Consider the following 18,384-nt stretch of genomic DNA (forward strand, 5'->3'; position numbering starts at 1 on the left):
TGTGTGTGTGTGTGTGTGTGTGTGTGTGTGTGTGTGTGTGTGTGTGTGTGTGTGTGTGTGTGTGTGTGTGTGTGTGTGTGTGTGTGTGTGTGTGTGTGCCAGGGGGGATTGTGTGTGTGTGTGTGTGTCAGTGTGTGCATCTGTGTGTGCGTCTGTATGTCTGTACGTATGCGCGTGTGTTGTGTGTTTGTGTGTGTGTGTGTGTGTGTGTGTGTGTGTGTGTGTGTGTGTGTGTGTGTGTGTGTGTGTGTGTGTGTGTGTGTGTGTGTGTGTGTGTGTGTGCCAGGGGGGATTGTGTGTGTGTGTGTCAGTGTGTGCGTCTGTATGTCTGTGCGTAAGCGCCAGCGCGCGTGTGTTTGTGTACCGGGGGGGATTGTGTGTGTGTGTGTGTGTGTGTGTGTCAGTGTGTGCATCTGTGTGTGCGTATGCGCGCGCGCGCGTGTGTGTGTGTGTGTGTGTGTGTGTGTGTGTGTGTGTGTGTGTGTGTGTGTGTGTGTGTGTGTGTGTGTGTGTGTGTGTGTGTGTGTGTGTGTGTGTGTGTGTGTGTCTGCATGGACAGTATGCCCATGCATGTTTGTGTATGTGCACGTGTGTGGAGTGTATGAATGCAGGTGACCCTCTCTGGTACTACTGGCACAGGAAAGAGTGGAGTTGAGGGGAGGGGGAGAGAGGAGGGAGGTTGTTGAAAAGTCAGATGGGCTAAGTGAGCGGTCACAGTCCACTGACGTGCCTCAGAGAGGGAGGGGGAGAGAGAGCTAAAAAGAGTGACTCAAAGTGACAGGGAGTGGGTCAGAGAGGTAGAGGGAGGGAGCCACAGGGGCACAGCGAGTGATACTGACAGAGAGAGAGAGAGAAGGAGAGAGATCCAGAGTTATGGCGCCTGTGACCGGACCCCTGTTGCTCATGCTGCTACTTCTGGGGTTAGACCACTACACCTTTGCTGCCGCCAAGGTGAGTCCCACTTTTACCGCACACACGTGAGTGCGTTCGTTATTCGGACCCACTGTCACACCCTCATTGGTAACTAGACGTATGGAAGGACTGCCAAGGGTGGTCAGGGAGCTGTGGGCATTGGACACACAATACAAATCAAATAAAATGTTATTGGTCACATACACATATTTAGCAGATGTTAGTGTGGGTGTAGCGAAATGCTTGTGTTCCTAGCTCCAACAGTGCAGTAGTATCTAACAGTTCAGCAGTAGCATCTAACAATTCAGCTTGACTTGTTTTGTTGCTGGCTGTTTTGGACATTTTAAAGTGTTGTTGTGTGGTTTGGGGATTTTGGATGGTGTACTGTATGATGCCTTAGTGCTGTGTTTCAGGGGTTGGCTCTATGTGGTTTTGAAACATAACTAGCATGTTTGTGTGTGTCTTTGTCTGACTTTTGTGGTTTCTCTGAGTAGCGCCCGGGTACTGTTGCATGCTGGGTAGATCAGATCAGATGATGCAGATCCCAGCAGAAGTCATTAAACAATATCTTTCTGTTTACCCAACGTCTGTCCAACTCTGGTCAAAGTAAACAAACGCTCTCAAATACGCTTTGATGATGTCAAAACACTGTGTATACCCAGGAGTACACTACTGCCAAAAAACAAACTATTCATCATGCACAAACACAGTTTTCTCTGTAGGGGGATTGGGTGTTGGGTTATATAGTGATGGTTAATGTTATTCTAGTATGATGAAAGACAGGCAGGAAATAATAGTCTACCTCTCCACTGTTTTATGAACTGTGGAAAATTCCATTGATTTGAGTGGATAAGAGGATTGGCGAGGGCTCTATGGGGCGTTGGCTTCAACATTCAGTTGGGAACAGCTAAGAGATCCGGCCCTGGTACGTTCATCAGGTAACTCTCAAACCGTTATGTGACTTTATGGCTTCTGACACACAACGGGAAGTCAACAGAGACCAGAAAAGCGTGTCAGTACACTGTTGTGTGTGGTTATTTGGGGTGTTCCTCAGTCCACAATGACACACAGCACCAGGCCTGTGCGGGTGTGTCTTACAGTATCCGCTCTTCTCCCTCCACCACCACAGAACCGGTGTGACATGACAACCCTGGTGATGACCAAGACAGAGTGTCACTCCTGTAGCGTCAGTTTCAACGTGGGCTGTCCAGCAGGCTTCAACAAGAAGATTCCCGGGAAGGGAAAACCAGACTGCAAGTGAGTGGGCAAGGGGGTAAGGGTGGAAGAGGGGATATGGGGAGGAAATGAGGGTGGAAGAAGGATATGGGGGGAGAAGGGGACAGAATAGGGAAGGGAGTGAGGGAGAAATAGAATAGATGGAGGAGCTATCTCTTAGTGGTATCTAAGTAATATCTCATGTCTCTGCTTAACGTAAGACACAACCAGGTATGTTGTACAGAGCGTTGTGACTATTGTGGCACTGTGTCCTACACCCAGTAATGTCATCTCTCTCTCTCTGTAGGTACCATGTGAGTCCCATGGCCAGTCTGATGTTGTCTATCAAGGGCTGTTCTCATGAGTGTTACAAGGAGGTGGTTGAGCCCCACTGCTGTCCAGGGTACTGGGGACCAGACTGCATCGGTGAGTAAAACAGCACACTGCATCCAATACTGTAATCAGTCACTGCTGCTCATCGTTGAGTCACCAAGCCGCATTGATGAGGAAAGCAACACGAGATGAAAAGACAAACCATTTTGGTGGTGGCAACATCATTTCTGAAATCCCTACTTAACCCCAGATGCTCCCTTTTCAAAGGCTTGCTTTGAAACAGAGGGTTCTCGTATTTGCTCATGTTTTGGAACACGGTAAGCTGTGGGGACTCTGAGGGAATGTTTTGATAGGAAGAGTTCAGAAGTGTACTTGGCTGCTACTGCCATTGAATCCCAGTGCTGAGTGCTGTGTGATAAAAAAAACAGGAGGAAAGCGCTCGCATCCCTCCGCGGAGAGGAAGAGTGGCCTGTTTCGGAAAATAAATTGCTACAGGGGAACAAATAGACAGAACAGAAAGCTGTCCAAAGTAGGAAAGTGTGTCAGCAGTGTCCTGTGTGCACCGGCAGGCCAGGACAACCCACATTGTGGTATTGGGTGCAGGATGCAGGTTAGGCCTTTCGGAGCAGGGGACTCGCACACTTCCTTCCTCCCAATTAGGGCTCATCGTCAGCGGGCCCCTGTCTTCCAGGAATGTGCTGACACCCCGATAGCACTGAGTCCAGGCTTCCTCTCTCTAGCTCTTTTGTGCCTGTCATAGACCCTTCTTATCCCCCCTCCCACACTCTCTCGCACACACACAAAAACACTAACACACACATTCTCTCTCTCTCTCTCTCTCTCTCTCTCTCTCTCTCTCTCTCTCTCTCTCTCTCTCTCTCTCTCTCTCTCTCTCTCTCTCTCTCTCTCTCTCTCTCTCTCTCTCTCTCTCTCTCTCTCTCTCTCTCTCTCTCTCTCTCTCTCTCTCTCTCTCTCTCTCTCTCTCTCTCTCTCTCTCTCTCTCTCTCTCTCTCTCTCTCTCTCTCTCTCTCTCTCTCTCTCTCCCTCCCTCCCTCCCTCCCTCCCAGTGATTGTGTTGTGAGGTTATCAAAGATGGGCAGTAGTAAGTACATTAACAGGGGCCATAGTTCTTCCTCTCTGTCTCAATGGTCCCCTGTGTTGTTCTGTGACATGATAACACGGACGTGTGAAGTATTCTCTGTCCTGGTGAGACTTGATGTATGTCGACTGAATTACTCTCCCCACTTGTTGTGCAACAACGTTATATTTTAGGTACAAATTACCCACATTAGAAGGTTATCATTTATTAAAGTAAATATTGGGTAAACATTAAAGGATATTATTGAAATTGGGTGACCATTTCTGCCCAGGAATGGTGAGTGAGTGAGAATCTGCTGACAAGAACAACTACTTTCCTCGAGTCTGCTGATTGTAAGGAGACCCTTGGCAACCCCCTGTGCATGCTTGTGTTTACATTGTGTGTGTGCAGCTTGAGGGAAGGAAGGGGATGAGTGATTATGGGTCGTTCTGATAAGAGAGGCACACAGGAGAGAGTGAGAAGGAAAGAGGAGGAGAGAGACGGAGGAGAGGAGGAGAGAGACGGAGGAAAGGAAGTGGAGAGGGGGCAAAGAGGTGAGGGGGTCTGCGTTTGCAGTGCAACACGTCTGCTTACTCAGATCCCTGGAGACACAGCTGTCATAGCATTACGTCCAGGCTATTGTCAAGTCACGTGCTCTCCTGGACATTGGAACAACACACCACTGAAGCCCATTCGGTTTCCAATCACTGTTTCATTGAGATTGATTGTCCATCTTTCTGTTGATATGAGACTAATGCGAATGGTACTGTCTTCCTGTCCCAGAGTGCCCAGAGGACGCAGTCAGGCCCTGCAGTAATAATGGACTGTGTTCTGAAGGCATGGGTGGCAACGGGACCTGCAGCTGTAAGGTAGTGGATGATGACGCGTAGACACACACATATATGCAAGTACACACACGTGCACACACACACACGGTCGCGCACGCACACATACACGCACACACGCACAGACAAAGAATGGTCCATCACTGTGTTTGTCCTCCTCAGCCTGGCTTCGTGGGAACTGCGTGTGAAGACTGTGCAGATAATCTTTACGGCTCAACCTGTAGTTCTGGTAACCAACTCGGTCCCTTTCTTTAAGATTGCGATTCTTTATCTACCCCATTTTGTGACTGTCCCATGCACGTAGAGATACAGTCCACTTTGGTGCTGTTTGTTGATGGTCCATTGCATTGTAATATTTACCTGTTTCTCGCTCTGTCCATCCCATCATTCTCCATTTCCCGGTCCATCAGCCTGCACGTGTGGACATGGCCTGTGTAATGCTGGTATCCACGGTGACGGGATATGCACCTGCTTCTCTGGGTATAAAGGCCCAAAATGTGATCTGGGTAAGAGAACCAGTGGTGATGCATGCTTATGACATCTCTTATAATGTGTTAGAACTGTATCATAATGCATTATTCCTGTCGGGTGCTGAAGCATTAACTGCCTGATCTATAACCTACCTGTATGTTTTCATCTAATGACAACTTGCTCCCATCTTAATAACAGCATGTATCCCTGTCATCTTTCAGAGCTGCCGGAGTGCTCGTCTCTGCTTTGTCCACAGAACACTCGCTGTATGCAGGGCTCACTTGATGGGTCGCTGCGTTGTCAATGTCTACCTGGCTACCGAACCTCTGGAGATCAATGCATATGTGAGTGACAGCATGGCTGTGTCCCTATTCTCTGTAAATGGGTAGCCTTATGGCCTTATGGCTACTAGCGGCCTAGTACTAAGTGAGTTACGGTGCGTTCGGAAAGTATTCAGACCCCTTGACTTTTTCCACATTTTGTTACGTTACAGCCTTATTCTAAAATGGATGAAATAAAAATTTTCCTCATCAGTCTATAAAATACCCCATAGTGACAAAGCAAAAAAGTTTTTTTTAATTTTTGAAAATGTATTAAAAAAAAATGAAAATGTACCTTATTAACATAAGTATTCAGACCCTTTGCTATGAGACTCAAAATTGAGCTCAGATGCATCCTGTTTCCATAGACCATCCTTGAGATAAGTCCATCTGTGGTAAATTCAATTGATTGGACATGATTTGGAAAGGCACACACCTGTCTATATAAGGTCCCACAGTTGACAGTGCATGTCAGAGCAAAAACCAAGCCATGAGGTCGAAGGAATTGTCTGTAGAGCTCCGAGACAGGATTGTGTCAAGGCACAGATCTGGGGAAGGGTACCAAAACATTTCTGCAGCATTGAAGGTCCCCAAGAACACAGTGTCCTCCGTCATTCATAAATGGAAGAAGTTTGAAACCACCAAGACCCTTCCTAGAGCTGGCCGCCCGGCCAAACTGAACAATCGGGGGAGAAAGGCTTTGGTCAGGGAAGTGACCAAGAACCCGATGGCCACTCTGACGGAGCTCCAGAGTTCCTCTGTGGAGATGGGAGAACCTTCCAGAAGGACAACCATCTCTGCAGCACTCCACCAAAAGGCACCTAAATGACTCTCAGACCTTGAGAAACAAGATTCTCTGCTTTGATGAACCCAATATCAAACTCTTTGGCCTGAATGCCAAGCGTCACGTCTGGAGGAAACCTGGCACCCTCCCTACGGTGAAGCATGGTGGTGGCAGCATCATGCTGTGGGGAGGTTTTTCAGAGTCAGGGACTGGGAGACTAGGCAGGATTGAGGGAAAGATGAACGGAGCAAAGTACAGAGAGATCCTTGATGAAAACCTGCTCCAGAGCGCTCAGGACCTCAGACTGGGGAGAAGGTTTACCTTCCAACAGGACAACGGCCCTAAGCAGACAGCCAAGACAATGGCAGGAGGGGCTTTGGGACAAGTCTCTGAATGTCCATAATTAAGTGACCCAGCCAGAACCCGGACTTGAACCCAATTGAACCTCTTTGGAGAGACCTGAAAATAGCTGTGCAGTGACGCTCCCCATCCAGCCTGACAGAGCTTGAGTGGATCTGCAGAGAAGAATTGGAGAGCCTCCCCAAATACAGGTGTGCCAAGCTGGTAGCATCATACCCAAGAATAGTCGAGGCTGTAATCACTGCCAAAAGGTGCTTCAACAAAATACTGAGTAAAGGGTCTGAATACTTATGTAAATGTGATATTTCAGGGTTTTTTTTTTTATACATTTGCTGACATTTCTAATAACCTGTTTTTACTCTGTCATTATGGGGTATTGTGAAAATATTGATGAGGGGGGGAAAACTATTTAATCCATTTTAGAATAAGGCAGTAACGTAACAAAATCTGGAAGAGGTCAATGGGTCTTAATACTTTCCGAATGGACTGTATATAATAGTTTATAAGATGATTTGTCTCCTCTCACAGCCATAAACCCGTGCCTGCAGCAGGTGTGCCACATCCATGCCACCTGTGCCCATGTGGGGCCCAACAAGCACTTGTGTACCTGTGCCCAGGGCTACAGCGGGGACGGGCACGTGTGTGTTCCCATAGACCCCTGTCAAACACACCTGGGGGGCTGCTCTGCTGACTCTGCGCGTTGCATGTACGATGGGCCAGGGAAGGTGTGTGTGTGTGTGTGTGTGTGTGTGTGTTTTTCTAACCGACAAATGAAACGAATTGATAATGCAAGTCAAATATAACATTTTATTGCTTCAATTGGTGATATTGTGCCATTCATTTGAGGGTGGTGAACCTCCCCCTGAGTGGTGTTTTTGGTTTCTCTCGTAGTCTCATTGTGAGTGTCAAGACGGGTTTGACCACCTGACAGGAGGTGTGAGCTGCAGCCTGAAGGACTTGTGCAGACCTAACTCCTGCAGCAAACACGCCAACTGTTCAACGGTGGAGCCGAACATAGTAGAGTCAGTGTGTTTCTGTTCTCTTTGACTTAGTGTGTTTAAAGATATTTATGCAGTAAAACCATCCTTTTTTCAAAAGATCATCTTACCTTTGTACATCCCTCTTACTCCAGGTGCACATGTCACGAGGGTTACGTGGGCAACGGCAAGATTTGCTATGGCAACATCATGCAGCGTCTGAACGATCTGAACTCAGAGCCCGGGGGCCAATGGACCGGTCAGCTCAGCAATGCCATCACACTCTTTGGTGCGTCTCATTGGTTAATCATCAGCCAATCAGTGACTCATTAAAGTTGCAGAAAAACACCTATTTTGTCATGGGCCTTGGTTTATATAGTCTCTCTCTCTTGCTCTCTATCTCTATTTTCCTCCTCCTCCTCCTCCTCCTCCTCCTCCCCCTCCTCCTGCTCCAGGTGCCATTACTTGGCCCCTGAGCAACGTTGGCCCCTTCACCATCTTTGTCCCAATCAACAAGGGCTTCAAAGGAACTCCGGTAACATACACACTAGACACCTAGAGAACTGTAGCTATATTGATACACACTAGACACCTAGAGAACTGTAGCTATATTGATACACAGTAGACACCAAGAGAACTGTAGCTATATGGATACACAGTATACACCTAGAGAACTGTAGCTATATGGATACACAGTAGACACCTAGAGAACTGTAGCTATATTGATACACAGTAGACACCAAGAGAACTGTAGCTATATGGATACACAGTAGACACCTAGAGAACTGTAGCTATATTGATACACAGTAGACACCTAGAGGCACTGTAGCTATATGGATACACAGTAGACACCTAGAGTACTGTAGCTATATTGATACACCGTAGACACCTAGAGAACTGTAGCTATATGATACACAGTAGACACCTAGAGACACTGTAGCTATATTGATACACAGTAGACACCTAGAGGCACTGTAGCTATATGATACACAGTAGACACCTAGAGAACTGTAGCTATGTTGATACACAGTAGACACCTAGAGAACTGTAGCTATGTTGATACACAGTAGACACCTAGAGGCACTGTAGCTATATGATACACAGTAGACACCTAGAGGCACTGTAGCTATATTGATACACCGTAGACACCTAGAGAACTGTAGCTATATGATACACAGTAGACACCTAGAGACACTGTAGCTATAAATCAAATTTATTTATATAGCCCTTCGTATATCAGCTGATATCTCAAAGTGCTGTACAGAAACCCAGCCTAAAACCTCAAACAGCAAGCAATGCAGGTGTAGAAGCACGGTGGCTAGGAAAAACTCCCTAGAAAGGCCAAAACCTAGGAAGAAACTTAGAGAGGAACCAGGCTATGAGGGGTGGCCAGTCCTCTTCTGGCTGTGCCGGGTGGAGATTATAACAGAACATGGCCAAGATGTTCATATGTTCATAAATGACCAGCATGGTCAAATAATAATAATCACAGTAGTTGTCGAGAGTGCAGCAAGTCAGCACCTCAGGAGTAAATGTCAGTTGGCTTTTCATAGCCGATCATTAAGAGTATCTCTACCGCTCCTGCGGTCTCTAGAGAGTTGAAAACAGCAGGTCTGGGACAGGTAGCACGTGAACAGGTCAGGGTTCCATAGCCGCAGGCAGAACAGTTGAAACTGGAGCAGCAGCACGGCCAGGTGGACTGGGGACAGCAAGGAGTCATCATGCCAGGTAGTCCTGACGCATGGTCCTAGGGCTCAGGTCCTCAGAGAGAGAGAAAGAAAGAGAGAAAGAGAGAATTAGAGAGAGCATACTTAAATTCACACAGGACACCGGATAAGACAGGAGAAGTACTCCAGAAATAACAAACTGACCCTATATGATACACAATAGACATCTAGAGACACTGTAGCTATATGATACACAGTAGACACCTAGAGGCACTGTAGCTATATTGATACACAGTAGACACCTAGAGGCACTATGGCTATATGATACACAGTAGACACCTAGAGGCACTGTAGCTATATTGATACACAGTAGACACCTAGAGGCACTATGGCTATATGATACACAGTAGACACCTAGAGGCACTATGGGTATATGATACACAGTAGACACCTAGAGGCACTATGGCTATATGATACACAGTAGACACCTAGAGGCACTATGGGTATATGATACACAGTAGACACCTAGAGGCACTATGGCTATATGATACACAGTAGACACCTAGAGGCACTATGGCTATATTGATACACAGTAGACACCTAGAGGCACTGTAGCTATATGATACACAGTAGACACCTAGAGGCACTATGGCTATATGATACACAGTAGACACCTAGAGGCACTATGGCTATATGATACACAGTAGACACCTAGAGGCACTATGGGTATATGATACACAGTAGACACCTAGAGGCACTGTAGCTATATTGATACACAGTAGACACCTAGAGGCACTATGGCTATATGATACACAGTAGACACCTAGAGGCACTGTAGCTATATTGATACACAGTAGACACCTAGAGGCACTATGGCTATATGATACACAGTAGACACCTAGAGGCACTATGGCTATATGATACACAGTAGACACCTAGAGGCACTATGGGTATATGATACACAGTAGACACCTAGAGGCACTATGGCTATATGATACACAGTAGACACCTAGAGGCACTATGGCTATATTGATACACAGTAGACACCTAGAGGCACTGTAGCTATATGATACACAGTAGACACCTAGAGGCACTATGGCTATATGATACACAGTAGACACCTAGAGGCACTATGGCTATATGATACACAGTAGACACCTAGAGGCACTATGGCTATATGATACACAGTAGACACCTAGAGGCACTATGGCTATATGATACACAGTAGACACCTAGAGGCACTATGGCTATATTGCTGTATATTTTGTATATTTTTGGAACACAAGACCAATATATTTTACTTTTCCCCCTATAGCTGAAATGTTTATCATGTTTGTTGTAACAGTGAGTATGTGTTGTCCTGTCTCAGCTGATAACTCTGATGGCTGACCCAATGAAGGCTAAGTACCTGTGTAAGCTGCACATTTCTCCCGTGGAGATGCCCTATGACATGCTGAACAGAGGGGTCATCTACTACACTCTGACGGGCAAGGCAGGGGAGACGGTGACAACAGATGACGTGAGACACACACACACACACACACACACACACACACACACACACACACACACACACACACACACACACACACACACACACACACACACACACACACACACACACACACACACACACACACACACACACACACACACACACACACACACACACACACACACACACACACACACACACACACAGGGGCAAGCCTCATTACCAAGGCCCTCCTGATTTAGACTGACAAAAGTGAACACCGTCCCAAGAGTGTGCTTCTCATAGTAGTAGTGATGACACAGCACAAGACTTGATGATCCCCTCCACAGGACAAGCAGCTCAAGATCCGTATCCATGGCAGCAGGAAGAAGGGCGGGGTCCTGCAGTCTGATGTCATCGCTTCCAATGGGATCATCCATATTATCAACAAGCTGATGGACAGTGTCTCACCCACGGTGGAGAGCGACAGAGAGGTGCACAAATACCAGAGACAGAGGTTGCGTCACAAACGGCACCCTATTCCCCATTTAGTGCATGCCTTTTAGTCAAAGGTAGTGCAGTACATAGGGAATAGGGTGCCATTTGGGATGAACGAGACACATTGTTTATTATACTTAGAATAGCATTTGTAACGCCTACATTTGTGCCTACATTTTAATTGTATTTATTTAACCCTTATTCGACCAGGTAAGTTGACTGAGAAAATATTCTCATTTACAGCAATGACCTGGGGAATAGTTACAGGGGAGAGGAGCCAACTGAAAGCAACAAGACTGGTTGTTAAGTTAGGCTAAGTTCCATTTTGACATGACTTGTCATGTTATCTTTTCCAGGAGAATCTGATGAAGATTCTATCAGACTACGGGAAGTTTTCCAAGTTCAAGGATTTGTTGATGGTACTGTCTTCTGTATTCATTTCATGTTATTTACATTTTATTTAACATATTCTGTGTATTATTCAGAGTGGGTATAGTATATCAGATATGAAGTAACATCAACCTGTTGTTTTTTTGGTTTGGAATATTCAACCTAAATAAAGTTTGATTTGGTTTGATTCATCTGTACAGAAAGCCAATGTTGATTCTGTATTGGAGGAGACTGGGCCCTCCACCATCTTTGCCCCCACCAACACAGCCTTCGATGCCATGAAGGAGGGACAGCTGGACTATCTCACCTCTAGTGAGGTAGGGAATGGGTGACCTCATGTGCACATACACACGCACACGCATGTACACTTTCAAACTCTTATGCCTCTGATGACACAAACACACACATCGTTTTGCAATGCATGTGATGTCTCCAGACCGTGACTGTGATGTGTGTGTGTTTGGCTTATTTTTGTCTGATTTCAGGGAAGCACTAAACTACTGGAGCTACTAAGGAATCATGTGATCCCCTCATTCAATGTGAGTGTGCATGTTAGGCTACATGTCAATCACCAAACCAGATCATGTAGAGTCCCTTAGACTTCACGGTCCGTATTCATTCATCTTCTCAGAGTATGAGTGCTGATCTAGGATCTGTTATGTCCTGTTATGTTATGTCTATATCATAATGAATTAGATTACATGGACAGAGGAGACCTGATCCTAGATCAGCACTCCTACTCTGAATATTCTGTGAATGTGTTTGCATATGGTTGTTGTTTTCCATGTTGTTTGAAGTTGGAGGTCTATAACGCTGTGACCAACCAGCGGATTAGGACCATTGCCAATCAGATCCTCTCGTTCAATGTGACTGAAAACGTAAGTACATGTGACACATCAACACAAGCGAAGAGGTATATATAGTGTGTGTGTGCGTGTGTGTGCGTGCGCGTGTGTGTGTGTACAGTAGGTGTGTGTGTCTGACTCTGACAAAACCCCATAGGGTCAAATCCTGGTCAACGGCATGGCTGTACTGGAGGCAGACGTGGAGGCCAAGAACGGACGCCTCTATTCGCTGGACGGAGTTCTAATCCCGTCCTCCATCGAGCCGGTACTGCCTCACAGGTGTGACATCACAGAGAACAAACTTTTGAAGGTGAGTTTGAGTGCCAGGTTTTGTGATCGTCCCCTGCATTCACATGAAGTGTTTTAGTTTCAGCGGTTTTGTTCATTATTAACTTTATAACTTATTATTAGAGTCATCCTTTATTTAGATTTAGTGAGGTAGTTTGTTCTGGTTGCTTGTCCTCATTTGAGTGTCTCTCTTCATTGACATGTTACTACCCAGGGTGACTGTGTCAGCTGCTCAAAGGTGACCAAGTCCGGCTGCCCAACCGGAGCATCCACAGTAAGAACCCACACACACTCAACACCAAATAGTTGGCAAATACTGTATAGAGACCTAAGCATCCCTTTCAGTTGCTTTCACATGGCTCTTTCCTTAACCTCGTACAGAGCCTTCAGAAAGTATTCATACCCTTTGACTTATTCCACATTTTCTTGTGTTACATCCTGAATTTAAAATGGATAAAAAATATTTGTTTTCGCACCCATCTACACACAATAGCCCATCATGACAAAGGGAAAATATGTTTTTAGAAATGTTTGTAAATGTATTGGAAATTAAATACAGAAATTGACATACAGTACCAGTCAAAAGTTTGGACACACATACTCATTCAACGGTTTTTCTTTATTTTTTACTATTTTCTACATTGTAAAAAAACGATGAAATAACACATATGGAATCATGTAGAAACCAGAAATGTGTTAAATAAATAAAAATATATTTGAGATTTGAGATTCTTCAAAGTAGCCACCCTTTGCCTTGATGACAGTATTCACACCCGTAAGTCACTATTCAGGCTCCTGAGTGGCGCAGCGGTCTAAGGCACTGCATCTCAGTGCAAGAGGCATCACTACAGTCCCTGGTTCGAATCACATCTGGCCTTGATTGGGAGTCCCATAGGGCGGCGCACAATTGGCCCAGCGTTGGCCAGGGTAAGCCGTCATTGTAAATAAGAATTTGTTCTTAACTGACTTGCCTAGTTAAATAAAGATTTAAAAAATTTATTTTAGGATCACCTTTGGCAGCTGTAAGTGTTTATAAGTAAGTCTCCAAGAGCTTTGCACACCTGGATTGTACAATATTTGAACATTATTCTTAAAAGAATTATTCAAACTCTGTAAAAACTGTAACTAGGCCACTCAGGAACATTCAATATAATATTGGTAAGCAACTCCAGTGTATATTTGGCCTTGTGTTTTAGGTTATTGTCCTGCTGAATTTGTCTCCCAGTGTATGTTGGAATGCAGACTGAACCAGGTTGTCCTATAGAATTTTGCCTTTGCTTAGCTCTATTCCGTTTCTTATTATCCCATAAAACTCCCTAGTCTTTGCTGATTACAAGCATACCCATAACATGATGCAGCCACCACCATCCTTGAAAATATGAAGAGTGGTACTCAGTGATGTGTTGTGTTGGATTTTCCCCAATCATAACTGTTTTAAAGTCACCATTGGCCTCATGGTGAAATCCCTGAGTAGTTTCCTTCCTCTCTGGCAACTGAGTTAGGAAGGACACCTGTATCTTTGTAATGACTGGGTGTATTGATACACCATCCAAAGTGTAATTAATAACTTCACCATGTTCAAAGGAATATTCAATGTCTGCCTTTTTATGTTTACCCATCTACCAATAGGTGCCCTTCTTTGCGAGGCATTGGAAAACCTCCCTGGTCTTTGTGGTTTATTCTTTGTTTGAAATTCACTGAGGGACCTTAATTGTATGAGGTAGTCATTCAAAAATCATGTTAAACACTATTATTGAGTCCATGCAACTTATTATGTGACTTGTTAACCTGTTATGGATCCCTTCGCGCGCCAATCCCTTTAGCGGGATTGATTTGACAACATCCAGTGAAATTGCAGAGCGCCAAATTCAAACTACAGAAATATCAATATTCAAGATTCACGAAAATATAAGTGTAATACATCAAAATAAAGCTTAACTTCTTGTTAATCCAGCCGCAGTGTCAGATTTCAAAAAGGCTTTACGGCGAAAGCAGACCATGCGATTATCTGAGGACAGCGCCCCGCATAAAAACACATGAAAATCATTTTCAACCAGGCAGGTGGCGACACAAAAGTCAGAAATAACGATATAATAAATGCCTTACCTTTGAAGATCTTCTTCTGTTGGCACTCCAAAATGTCCCAGAAACATCACAAATAGTCCTTTTGTTCGATAATGTCCTTCTGTTCGACAATGTCCTTCTTTATATACTCAAAATGTCAGTTTATTTGGCGTGTTTGATTCAGAAATACACCGGTTCCAACTCGCCCAACATGACTACAAAGTATCTAATAAGTTACCTGTAAACTTGGTCCAAACATTTCAAACAACGTTCCTAATCCAACCTAAGGTATCCTAAAACGTAAATAATTGATCAAATTTAAGACGGGATATACTGTGTTCAATACCGTATAAAAACAACGTGAAGCACATTCCAGTTCACGCGCATCAAACAGTAGAGTCCACTTTGAATTACATTTACAATGAACAGCCCTACTTCTTCATATCTCAAAAGAAAAACATCAACCAATTTCAAAGACTGTTGACATCTAGTGGAAGTCATAGGAACTGCAACCAGGTTCCTATTAAATAGGGCTTTTCATAGAAAACTAATGGAAAACACAGTGACCTCAATTTTTTTTTCTCCCTGGATGGTCTGTCCTCGGGGTTTCGCCTGCCAAATCAGTTCTGTTATACTCACAGACATTATTTTAACTGTTTTAGAAACTTTAGAGTGTTTTCTATCTAAATCTACGTCCGGATGAAAATCGAATTATATACATATCCTAGCTTCTGGGCCTGAGTAACAGGCAGTTTACTTTGGGCACGCTTTTCATCCAGACGTGAAAATACTGCCCTCTATCCCTAAGAAGTTTTAAGCACGTTTACTCATTACGTTAATTAGGCTTGCCATGACAAAGGGGTTGAATACTTATTTACTCAAGAAATTTCAGCTTTTCATTTTTAATTAATTTCTAAAAAGGTCTAAAAACATAATTCCACTTTGACATTATGGTGTATTATGTGTAGGCCCAGTGGGGGAAAAAGTTCCCAATTGTCATCCTTGAGTAAAAGTAAAGATGCCTTAATAGAAAGTGACTCAGTAAATTACTACTTGAGTAAAAGTCTAAAAGTATTTGGTTTTATACATACTTAGGTATCAAAAGTAAATGTAATTGCTAAAATATACTTCAATATCAAAAGTAAAAGTATAAATAATTTCAAATTCCTTATATTAAGCAAACCAGACAGTTTATTTTTTTTTACAGATAGCCAGGGGCACACTCCAACACTCAGACATCATTTACAAATGAAGCATTTGTGTTTAGTGAGTCTGCCAGACCAGAGACAGTAGGGATGACCAGCGATGTTCTCTTGATAAGTGTGTGAATTTGACAATTTACCTGTCCTGCTAAGCATTCAAAATGTAACTTTTGGGTGTCAGGGAAATGTATGGAGTAAAAAGCACATTATGGTGAAGTAAAAGTAAAAACGGTCAACAATATAAATAGTAAAGTACAGATACCCCAATAAACTACTTAAGTAATACTTTAAAGTATTTTTACTTAAGTACTTTACACCACTGTGTACAAAATCCAAATTTAATCCATTTTAAATTCAGGCTGTAACAGTCAAGGGGTGTGAATACTTTCTGAAGGCAATGTATGTGTTTACTCAGAGCCATGGCCTGTGTCACAAATGGCATCCTATTCCCTATATAGTGCACTACTTTTGACAGAGCCCGATGGGCACTGGACAAGAGTAGTGAACTTTAAAGGTGAAAGAGTGCCATTTGGGACACAGACCATGGCTCTGAGTAAACACATCCAGCCATCCATGTACTGTATACAGCTCTGTGTTAATTTTGCTGACGTAGCCCCCTTTGTGTAGAACACCTTCCTTCGCGGCTGTGTGTTCCGGAACATACTGAGTTTCAACATCCTTACGTTTGGCTGCTCCCCCATATGCAACAGGACCCTCACGGTACAGACACACACAGATACACACAAAACTTCTAACCCTAACTCCTAACCCTAACCTTAACCCTAAACCGAACTTCTAAACCTAACCTGAACCCCAAACCCTAAACCTTCAAGCTTAAAATATAATTTTAACAAATTAAAGAATCCTACCTTGTCAGGACATTCTGGTGACTTGTAAGGACATTCTGGTCCTGATAATGTAGGAAAACATGTACACACACAACACCTCCCTCGCACCTCGCACACCTCAAACACCCCTCACACACTCTGTAGGCCCGCCCTGATTTGAGTTGTACACCCTTCTAAGCCCATCCTGGTCCCTAACCCCACCTCTACATCCCCCTCTCCCCAGACACCACTGTGCTGTAAGGGCTTCTATGGGCCAGACTGCACCCCATGTCCTGGAGGGTTCAACACCCCCTGCTCCCGTCACGGACAGGTGAGACACCCCACCTAACCAACGTATTCCTTAATAACCACTTAACCAGTCTGACTGAGAAAAGAATCTATGCAGTGATTGGCGTAAGCCTCCTCTTTGTGTTTATGTTCAGCATGTAGGTATTCATACTTATTTTCTACCATGTGTCTTAGTGTTCTGAGGGGATGGAGGGAAACGGGGTGTGTGTCTGTGAGACCGACTTCAAAGGCTCCCGGTGTCACTACTGCTCCAACCCCAACAAATACGGACCAGCCTGCGACAAAAGTACACCCCCGTTTTAGACATTCTATATTGACAAAGGGACATATCAGTGTCCCCAGATGATGACACGTCTGTCTCATGTTGATGATGTGTCTCTCCCCCTCTGTCCCTAGCTTGTGACTGTATCCATGGTGTGTGTGATAACCGTCCCGAGGCCGACGGGCGTTGTAAGGTGGACTCCTGCCAGCCGGGCTACACTGGCCAGTACTGTGAGCGCCACACCCAGGCCTGTGGCCCCCAGGTGACCTTCTGTCATGCCCACGCAGAGTGTAACTTCAACGGAGGGGCAGTCAAGTGAGTGTGCAGGCTTCACTGCGGCCTTGTTGGGGATGTTGGTATAACAATAGAATCCCTTTCTCTCACTCAATGTTCTAAATTCTCATGACAACACAGTGTTTTGTATCCAAGGTTGTCCCTCCTGCAAAAGTTAGTTCTAAGTAAAAGGCATGTTTTTTTTAATGTGTGTGAAGGTGTGTGTGTAACCCTGGTTTCCAAGGCGATGGGATCACGTGCGTGTATACGGAACCCTGTGCCCTTCCGAACCGTGGAGGATGCGATGTGAATGTAAGCACAGAAAACACACAAACAATGTACGAAAACCATACATCTCACCATCAACGTCTTTCAGTACCTTTTCCAATGTAACTTTTTTTCACCTAAGCATGGTAGTCTGCTTGCTGTACTGAGCTGTTCTGACTGTGCTCTCCACTACCCCCTACAGGCCAAGTGTATAAAGACAGGGCCAGGCTCACACACATGCCAATGTTTGGCAGGATGGAGGATGGATGAGGATGGGTGCCAGCCTATCAATGACTGCCTGGGCCCTGACAGAGGGGGCTGCCATCCCAATGCCACCTGCATCTACGTGGGCCCTGGACAGGTGAGAGAGAGAGGGGTAGGGCATCAAACTCCCAAAACAGTTTGATTGACTCAATGCGATGTTGTTTCTATATTTTCTCCCCTACCATCTATCTTAACCATCCATTCAATAAAGCCCAAAGTCTCCAGTTGATTCTATGCATGTTCCTATTTCCAAATGCAGAGCGGCTGTGCGTGCAAGAGTGGTTTCCGTGGCAATGGGAGGGAGTGCGAGGCGAACAATCCGTGCGTGGCACAAAATGGCGGCTGTCATTATCTGGTGGGTGCCCGCTACTTCTCATTGGCCAACACGATATTGAACCAATAGAATCACCGACCATAATACTGATTGACTGTGATGAAGGTCTTTGACCTCGTGAACTT

General features: G+C 44.8%; 1 protein-coding gene across 2 annotated transcripts in view; it reads left to right on the forward strand.

Annotated features, from left to right (window-relative positions):
- Nucleotides 1-718: 718 nt before the first annotated feature.
- The window catches only part of stab2 (stabilin 2), a 39,226-nt gene continuing 21,560 nt past the window's right edge, over nucleotides 719-18,384 (forward strand). Inside the window, exons 1-26 of one of the 2 annotated variants that reach the window (XM_071332761.1) lie at nucleotides 719-951; nucleotides 2,042-2,169; nucleotides 2,435-2,553; nucleotides 4,322-4,407; nucleotides 4,546-4,612; nucleotides 4,794-4,889; nucleotides 5,076-5,198; nucleotides 6,847-7,043; nucleotides 7,210-7,340; nucleotides 7,451-7,584; nucleotides 7,751-7,830; nucleotides 10,332-10,481; nucleotides 10,787-10,930; nucleotides 11,291-11,353; nucleotides 11,525-11,641; nucleotides 11,810-11,863; nucleotides 12,122-12,202; nucleotides 12,327-12,479; nucleotides 12,672-12,731; nucleotides 16,351-16,443; nucleotides 16,795-16,881; nucleotides 17,034-17,145; nucleotides 17,256-17,436; nucleotides 17,613-17,706; nucleotides 17,864-18,022; nucleotides 18,185-18,280. In XM_071332761.1, the coding sequence (XP_071188862.1) occupies nucleotides 874-951; nucleotides 2,042-2,169; nucleotides 2,435-2,553; nucleotides 4,322-4,407; nucleotides 4,546-4,612; nucleotides 4,794-4,889; nucleotides 5,076-5,198; nucleotides 6,847-7,043; nucleotides 7,210-7,340; nucleotides 7,451-7,584; nucleotides 7,751-7,830; nucleotides 10,332-10,481; nucleotides 10,787-10,930; nucleotides 11,291-11,353; nucleotides 11,525-11,641; nucleotides 11,810-11,863; nucleotides 12,122-12,202; nucleotides 12,327-12,479; nucleotides 12,672-12,731; nucleotides 16,351-16,443; nucleotides 16,795-16,881; nucleotides 17,034-17,145; nucleotides 17,256-17,436; nucleotides 17,613-17,706; nucleotides 17,864-18,022; nucleotides 18,185-18,280 (2,883 nt within the window). In that variant the 5' untranslated portion in view covers nucleotides 719-873. The remainder of the gene's footprint in view (nucleotides 952-2,041; nucleotides 2,170-2,434; nucleotides 2,554-4,321; nucleotides 4,408-4,545; nucleotides 4,613-4,793; nucleotides 4,890-5,075; nucleotides 5,199-6,846; nucleotides 7,044-7,209; nucleotides 7,341-7,450; nucleotides 7,585-7,750; nucleotides 7,831-10,331; nucleotides 10,482-10,786; nucleotides 10,931-11,290; nucleotides 11,354-11,524; nucleotides 11,642-11,809; nucleotides 11,864-12,121; nucleotides 12,203-12,326; nucleotides 12,480-12,671; nucleotides 12,732-16,350; nucleotides 16,444-16,794; nucleotides 16,882-17,033; nucleotides 17,146-17,255; nucleotides 17,437-17,612; nucleotides 17,707-17,863; nucleotides 18,023-18,184; nucleotides 18,281-18,384) is intronic. The other variant, XM_071332762.1, reaches the window with a different exon arrangement.

Source organism: Salvelinus alpinus, chromosome 11 (genome assembly GCF_045679555.1).
Source record: "Salvelinus alpinus chromosome 11, SLU_Salpinus.1, whole genome shotgun sequence".
In the NCBI taxonomy this organism is placed as follows: domain Eukaryota; kingdom Metazoa; phylum Chordata; class Actinopteri; order Salmoniformes; family Salmonidae; genus Salvelinus; species Salvelinus alpinus.